We start from the raw sequence: 7,940 nt of genomic DNA, 5'->3' as shown, positions 1-7,940 counted from the left end.
AGCTCCAGCTACGTTTCAGAGGCTGGTGGATGAAGTCCTGAGAGGAGCTGATGGATATGCACCGGCATACATTGATGACATTGTGATGTTCAGTGAGACCTGGGAGGATCACATTCAACACCTTTCTGATGTCCTACAACGGAAAGCTGGATTGGTCATCAATGCACGCCAATGTCACATTGGGTACCTTGGTTACATCATTGGGGGTGGTGTCATCCACCCTCATGTGAATAAGATTGAAGCCCTTGCTCCAATGACCAAGAGGAAGATAAGATCATTTTTGGATTTGGCTGGTTGGTATCGCCGCTTCATCTCCAATGTATAACTTGGCATGTGGTCAGTAATAAGCAGGATAGAACAAGAGAACCATGTGGCAGAAATGATGACGATAATAATGACGATACAGAAGACATTTTAATTTGAGAAATGCACAAACAATAAGCTCTGAAGGTAAATGAAGGCTTTTATTGTGAAATAGTTTTATAATAGTTGTTACTACTATTATTAGTCATATTCCTATTATTATAGTTGTTATTGCTATTGCTGCAATATCTTTCTCATTTGTTCAGATAGCAATGCTCATTAGTGAGCTGGCCAGAGATACTGTATATAGCTATGTCATGTGTTCTTGTTTTGAACATGTGTCTTTCGCCGCTCATCCAGTTCTGGCTTCAAAGTGTAAATGATCATTAATACAAATGGAACACGGTTTCAGATGCCAAACCAGAGGCACCAATTGAGACAGATGAACAGTGTTTATTGTTTTTAGATTAGAGGACAATTTGAACCAACATTTAACATGTACTGTGCACACATTGCCTACATACACAGATCACTCACATCACTTGTTACATCAATGACCATCATTGTAGAAACTAAAAAGCATTTACCATTGGTTGAAGTGATAATACAACTGTTTCCATTGAATTAATGCAAACGTAAGAGTGATCACGCTGGCTTCTGCTGTAATAAGTAAATCTATATTTTTCCAATATTAAGAATGTAATTACTTCAGAGCAGAAGCTATTGATGTGTGATTGCATTTTATGTATTTATGTGCAAAACGCTCTCATTTTAGGAATCAGCACCTGTGCTGCAATGCCATCAGCACAGCATCAACAAGTGGGATAAGTAAACCCCTACTGTGCAACTTTTTTTTTTTTTTTTTAAACCTTAGAAGAAGGAAGTGTCTGAAGAGAATGCCCCTGCCAGCCTGAACTCCTCCCTCATTAACACACAGAAAAGCCTCTGAGGCAGAGCTTTGGAGTATGGTGCTGGCCGAGGGACACACGTACGCAACAGAATTTCCCGGCCTGCTGGAGAAGGAAAGTCAGGCACTTTGTTGCTTGCGCCAGTCAGCTTCCTGTCACGTCCCAAGTCCTCATCCAGTGGTACCAGGAGGGCAGCCTGAGGGTGGAGAGAAGGTGAAAGTTTATCATTAGGGTTCTAACCCTGAAGGGCTGAAACCCTATTGTTTTTGTGCTGGTTTATTAGGGTTCTTCATGGATGCTGGGCATGATGCACTGCTATATCACTCTGAAATGCAATGGCTCTCTCATGGTGAAGTTTTGCAGCAGGTGTCTGAACTACACAGTGAGATGTCAGAAGGATACAAGACAGAGTAACAGACCTCGCTGCACTGAACACATGGGACTGGGTGTGGGATCCCTTTGCCCCAGCTGCAACAAGTGGCCTTACCAGTAGGGCAGAAGCTGTTGGACTAAAGGTCCTTTCAGGCAGAACGCGACAACAGCACCACTGCACTCTGAAACCCATTATTTCCAATGGCTTGCGCCACGCCACAGCGGCTTTTCACTGCGTGATTGATTTCAATAAGTAGCAATAAGTTAATCATTTTAAAGTTGAAGCACTTACTGAAAGTCATTTCAAATGTCTGGGTTTATTAGGACTATGCCAGTCTTACTACTGTTCATTTTCTGGAAGCTTTTAAGATCAATTACTTGAAAAGCATAAATGAGTCCAAATGCATTTTGAATGAAATAACCCTCTTTTTAAAAGTATATGGTAGTGGTATTAACATGATTGAAATTGAAATATGTTTCCGTTTATCAAGTATTTAGGTTGAAAAGTTTTAGGGTACAAACGGTAATCAGTGTTACGATGATGAGGAGGTCCTTGGATCCACTGTTAAAGTTAGACTGATTGATTACCATTACTATTTACATCTCTGTGGAACTTGAATTGAGTAGAAGTACATTTATGGCCCTTTGAGAGAGTTACTCTGTGGTTACCTGTGTTGTAGCTGAACTAGTGGCTGTACTATGAGTTGCTCCGCGGTGTGTGTTTCTGTGGAGGTGTGGCAGTACATAGCCTTAGCCATCCCGCTCAAGGGCATAGGGCTGTGGGAGGTGGCCCACCCACCTCTGATTAGACAGCATTAACATTCTTTTAAATAGAAATTTCATGACAGAGAAGTCTGAACCAGTGGACTCCATGTCAGCATTGGCCTTGCAAGGTTCAGGGCTGATTTTAATCAGTAGATGGCATGTTGGGCCATTTTCAACCCATGAAATGCTGATTTTTATACATTTGGTAAGAAATGTCAATATTAATACCAGTATTGATGTGTTTCATCACAGTACAGTCATATCATTTACTTTACAGCACAAAAAACACGTTTAAGTGTGCACTACCTCTTTAACCCTCACTTCACGCCCACTTGTTCTTGACACAACTACTTCTGTCACTTTTCGTGTGTACAACAAAGTGCAACACTGTGAATGTCTTCCAGGAGAGAGTCGCTGAAAATGTGCACCATAATCCTCATATTTAAACAATATTACTGGACAACACGTCCTAAGAACTAGTTCTGATCGAGTATACCCCAACCCATAAAGGGTACTCCCTTTAATTTTAGCAGGATCAACTTCGAAGATACATGATTGTTACTACGATGCATATTAATATTGGATCATGCACCATGTTTGGTGAAAAACGAATACGACATGTATTGGATGCATGGATGTATTTAAGTCCTTTCTTACATACATAGTAGGTTATACGACTAGAAGTTAATCTAGAAAATATGCAACTGTAATAAAAGATACAAAATCTTCATAAGAAGGTATTAGAAAAAGAACTCCTTCAGTGGAAAAAGAGAGCAGAACACAATAAATTATTAGCTGCTAGGGCAGCCTCTAGTCTCCTCAGACTTTTATATTACATTTTATACTCAATGGGAAAACCCTGGTAAATTATTAGCATGGCAGATTAAACAATGACAAACCAAGAGATTAATAACCAATCATAGATGACAACAGGGAAACAGCAGTAGATCCTGAAATGAAAATTAACAGATCATTTAGAAAGCTTAAACTTAATATAAATCTGAGATATAATTGAACAAACAAGCCCAAAGTAGGTTCTTGGATAAATGAACTATTTCGACTCTAATGGTACGATTCTTCGAAGAGATTGGGATAGCAACTGACAACATGAAATCTGGAAAAATGGTGATGGTTTCCCCATAGATCTGTACAAAACATTTAAACCAGAATTATTGAAACCACTATTAGAAATGTTTCTAGAAGCATTTCATCATGAAAACCCTGAAACACTGTGAAAGAGCCACTACGTTTAATTTTATTAATTTTATTTTATTAATACTTGTGTATACTTTTGTGATTAATTGGGACAATGAGAACATATAACTCCAAGTCACTGATGTGATGTGCAGTGGAGGGGATAAACAGCAGCTATAATCCCAACCACATAGACAAGCAAGAACATCTCTGCGTCCACCTCAACACTGGGGGAAACACTGAAGAAAACGTGGAGGCATTAAACACCGGCTGCGATCCCGGCCACGTGGACCTGGGGCCTGTACTATGAAGCAAGTTCAACATACCCAGGATATCTTGGTAAGAGAAGTTCTGTTCTAATTTCTGCTTTAGAGTCAGAGTCAATTGTAGGAATGTTCAAATGTTCAATTGTTATTCTTTTGAAACTCTTTGTGGGAACTAGCATTGCATTTTGCTGAGACTGTACCTGTACGATTGCATGTGACAAATAAAACTGATTGATTGATTGAGTTCTTGTACAGCTTCTTGTTTTTAGATGTTTAACATTTGTGAATTTTGGCTTCTTTTGGGGTTCAAAAAGGTTTTGTAGAAAATTGGTTATATTTCTTCAAGTAAAGTATGACACCCATGCTGAAACAGCATCTTAACTGGTGCAACATGCTGCTGAATTACAGTAGACTAGTCCACCATGGTACAGGACGTACACCATTTTGATCTCCTAAACTGATACTTCCATTTACTATAATACTATAGTAAACTAACTATAGTAACTATGATACTATAATATATATTTGAGTGTTTTATTTTTAATAAATTTGCTAAATTGTCTAAAAAACATTTTTCACTTTGTCATTATGGGGTATTGTGTGTAAACTTTTGAGAGAAAAAAAAGAATTTAATCCATTTTGGAATAAGGCTGTAACATAACAAACTGGAAAAAGTGAAGCGGTACGAATACTTTCCGGATGCACTGTATATCTTATCTGTATCTATAGATATCTATAGATATATGCACACACACACATATACATTGTTATTGTGTATATATATATATATATATATTTTTTTTTTACCTTTTTCACTTAAATATTGTAAATGTGTATATGATACATTTCTTATTTTTATTGTTTATATCTTATATTTGTACATATTTCTCATTTCTAAATGTATGCTACTTTCTACTCTTGAATGGGAGCACCTGTAACTGTGTAATTTCCCCCTGGGGATCAATAAAGTATTTCTGGTACTGATGAAGCAGAAATGGGGATTTACTTGAGAGACAAATACAGGGTCATGCATGGTTACATGCACACTAGACCCCCTGTAATGTGATCTTGGTCTTCATATTTGGAATATGACATTCACAGGTAACCGATTCATGTGGGTATATACAGTTTTTTAAATCCATGTTTCTCATCACTGTCTGCCGAGTGTTTGTCTTCAACACTGACTTGAGTTTTCTTAACAGCTGAGGATGAAGACACTGTGGTTTCTGGCTGGACAGATAGTGCTGCAGTTTAACAATCTGCTAGTTTCGGCTTCTTCATCATAACACCAGTAATGCTAGACAAACAAGTAATACTCAAAGTATCTTCCATGTTACTGCTGTATTCTAAAGATCTTCAAGGGTCCTCCTTGGTCATTCTTGGTTTTCAAGACCAGATCTAAAACATGAGTCAGGCTGGGTCCAAATTATATTCAGTCTATTCAGGTCTGGTGCCTGTGTGCCGATATGTCTAGTACCCGAGTGGGTCCTAGCAGACTCAGAGACAGTCAGCCATTAACGCTGACATTCACACCTACGGCAAATTTAGAGTCACCAATCAACCTAATCTGCATGTGGGACTGTGGGAGACAGCCGGATCACCTAGAGAAAACCCCACACTGGCATGGTATGAAAACCCAGGGTTAAACCTGAAGTTACTTCGCTAACCTCAAATCCTGAGCCTCTGAAGTTGCTCAACCATCCTCCTGGATCCATCCTCTTCCCTTATGTTTTACAATTGACATTTTGTGAGACACCATGCCGCCCCTGAATCTAATTATCCTCGGGTCTATTCAGATAGGGTCTAACAGTCTTTGGGTCACATAGGATTGGGTCCTCTTTTTTTGTACATTAACTTATGTATGTCGGGTTTGGGTAGGTTTTCCACTTGTTCATTGAAGATTGGGTTTAAAATTAAGGACCTGTGAAGACCTCGACCATCATCCTCCTCATCATCAATTTTCACTATGTGAATCATCAATATATTGTTTATCGACCTGCTGTTTCTTCTATGTACATTACATAAGTCAAAGATACAAATTGGCAGACAGCGATCAGAAACCAGGATAAGATGTTTACATACTACAGTAATTACAGACTAAACCCAAATATACAGATTTGAAAGGAGCACATACTCTACGACAGTAAATACGGAAGTAAGTTCATATGTTGTGTCACAATGCAACCCCCAAATTTTACAATAATTAGAATTTGCTTATAGCGCACACAGACTTTTATATATGCTTATTTGTGTATTTCTGTGTGTGTGTGTTTGTTGTTGGGATGTTACTGAGGAACTGTAGACCCGTAGGGGTGTACTAGCAGTAGGGAGGAAACGTCTCATTGTTCGTGGTTACCTCTTCACTGGTGAAGTCAGCCAGCTTGACGTAAGCAGCAGGGGGAGAAACGACACAAAAACACAGTCGAATGGAGGAAATGGACAACAAAAAAGAAAAAAACACATATTTGTGTCTCAAGAGGGTCTGGGGAACTGCTTGATTGCCCATTACCTCACAAGCATACACATACACATATTCTGTAATGCTAAGGAGCAGCATAGTTTCACAAGACTTTGAACTTTTAGAATGGAAGCTTAATCAGCTGTCAGCTGCATCACAATATCACAGCTCTACTCAGAGAGGACTTGTTTGCTCTGTTTACGACTGTTTCTGGCAACCCAAATCTGCTGAAAATATTGGGAGTTTTTGCTTCCAACATATATGGTTTCTTTCATGTTTTATTTTGCTGAAATAATATGCCATGCCAAGAATCAGAACAAAATCGATAAGCAGAATGAGAATCAGGCCAAGGTGAACAAAATAAATGCCCTACTTTGTCCTCAAAGCATTGTAGATAATCTATTTCAACAGTGTAACTTCAAATGTAAACCAAACGACAGTTTCTACACCTTTACTTACTGAAATGAAATGGTAATTCGTTCAAAGCTGCAGGTAGAGTAATCTGTTATGCCAAATATGAGTCCATCTAGTAGTGATTTTCCCAGAATATGGCTCTAAATTCAACATATTAAACTGTGATATAAGCTCAGGAAAAAGATAGTAACCTTGAATTAATATTTCTGTCAAATTACCTGCATACTTGTTTAGTCTTTGAATTCCAAGTTAATAAACAATTGCCTCATATACAGCTTGTCCTACAGTATCGGCGTTTACATCATAGGCTGTATATAAAGATGGATGACATGACAGCTCCCCAAAAACTGCCGCTAAAACGTCTCGATCGCCCCCTGGTGGCTGGCTGCAGTATAGGTCATAAACCCCGCCCCCTCCATGTTAGCAGATGGGCCAAACTAAAAAATCTAAGTACACGTAAAATACATTTCTCCCAAAGATGGTTTCTGTCATTTCAGGTAGTTCTTATCAGCTGATGTTTGTTCAAGTGTTCATTTTTCTGATAAGTTTGGTTTTAATTAGTTATTTGATGCTATAAATAGGGGGTGAAACGTCATGATTGACAGCTGAGATTGACTGCTGGCGTGCTCGCGATTGGGTCGGGCAGGTGTATGGGATGCAACAATAGTATGGTGATTGTGTCAATGTGCAAATCTTCAACAAGCATCTTCATCTCCCCTTGAGACATCCTAATGTTCTCTCCACTACAGCCTTAAAGAAGAAATGACTTAAGCCTCTGTGATTGTATTAATCTACAGGACTCTCAGATGGAGCAAATACTGCAACTCCATCTCTTCTGATATTTAGAGGCACTCCAGAGTTGTCCTAACCTGTTAGGGGGATGATGCAGGAGATGGCACGCAGGCAGAAACAATATGTAAGAGGTGTTTTGGGAACTCTTGATGATAATGTGACTATTAAAATATCGATATGAGAAAGCATTCTGTGCAGAAACAACAACCATCTCTGCGGTAATCCGCTCGCGTGGCTACGGCTGCCAACAAATTACTGGTGAGATCAAATATTAGGTTCTTGAACTGTATCGATTTATTTCAAATTATAGTTGGGATTTAATATTTGTTAACTAGCTGAAATTATTTCTCACATCTGTGAGGGCACATAAATTAACAGGAGGTGTCGCTGAAAAGGAAAATAGACAGTGGAAAGAATTGGAAGATTCAACGTTCTCCATTGAGATGTGCTCCACAGCCCATAGAGGAT

The 7,940-nt window shown here is 38.9% G+C and overlaps 1 protein-coding gene across 2 annotated transcripts in view; it reads right to left on the bottom strand.

Annotated features, from left to right (window-relative positions):
• Window positions 1-709: 709 nt before the first annotated feature.
• Window positions 710-7,940, bottom strand: part of rab3gap1 (RAB3 GTPase activating protein subunit 1) — a 32,866-nt gene continuing 25,635 nt past the window's right edge. Inside the window, exons 24-25 of one of the 2 annotated variants that reach the window (XM_070926750.1) lie at window positions 6,165-6,188; window positions 710-1,407 (exon numbers count right to left, since the gene is read on the bottom strand). In XM_070926750.1, the coding sequence (XP_070782851.1) occupies window positions 1,174-1,407; window positions 6,165-6,188 (258 nt within the window). In that variant the 3' untranslated portion in view covers window positions 710-1,173. The remainder of the gene's footprint in view (window positions 1,408-6,164; window positions 6,189-7,940) is intronic. The other variant, XM_070926748.1, reaches the window with a different exon arrangement.

This window comes from Enoplosus armatus, chromosome 20, assembly GCF_043641665.1.
Source record: "Enoplosus armatus isolate fEnoArm2 chromosome 20, fEnoArm2.hap1, whole genome shotgun sequence".
NCBI lineage: Eukaryota > Metazoa > Chordata > Actinopteri > Centrarchiformes > Enoplosidae > Enoplosus > Enoplosus armatus.
Note: the sequence above shows the minus strand (reverse complement) of the source record. Positions and strands in the feature narration are given on the sequence as shown.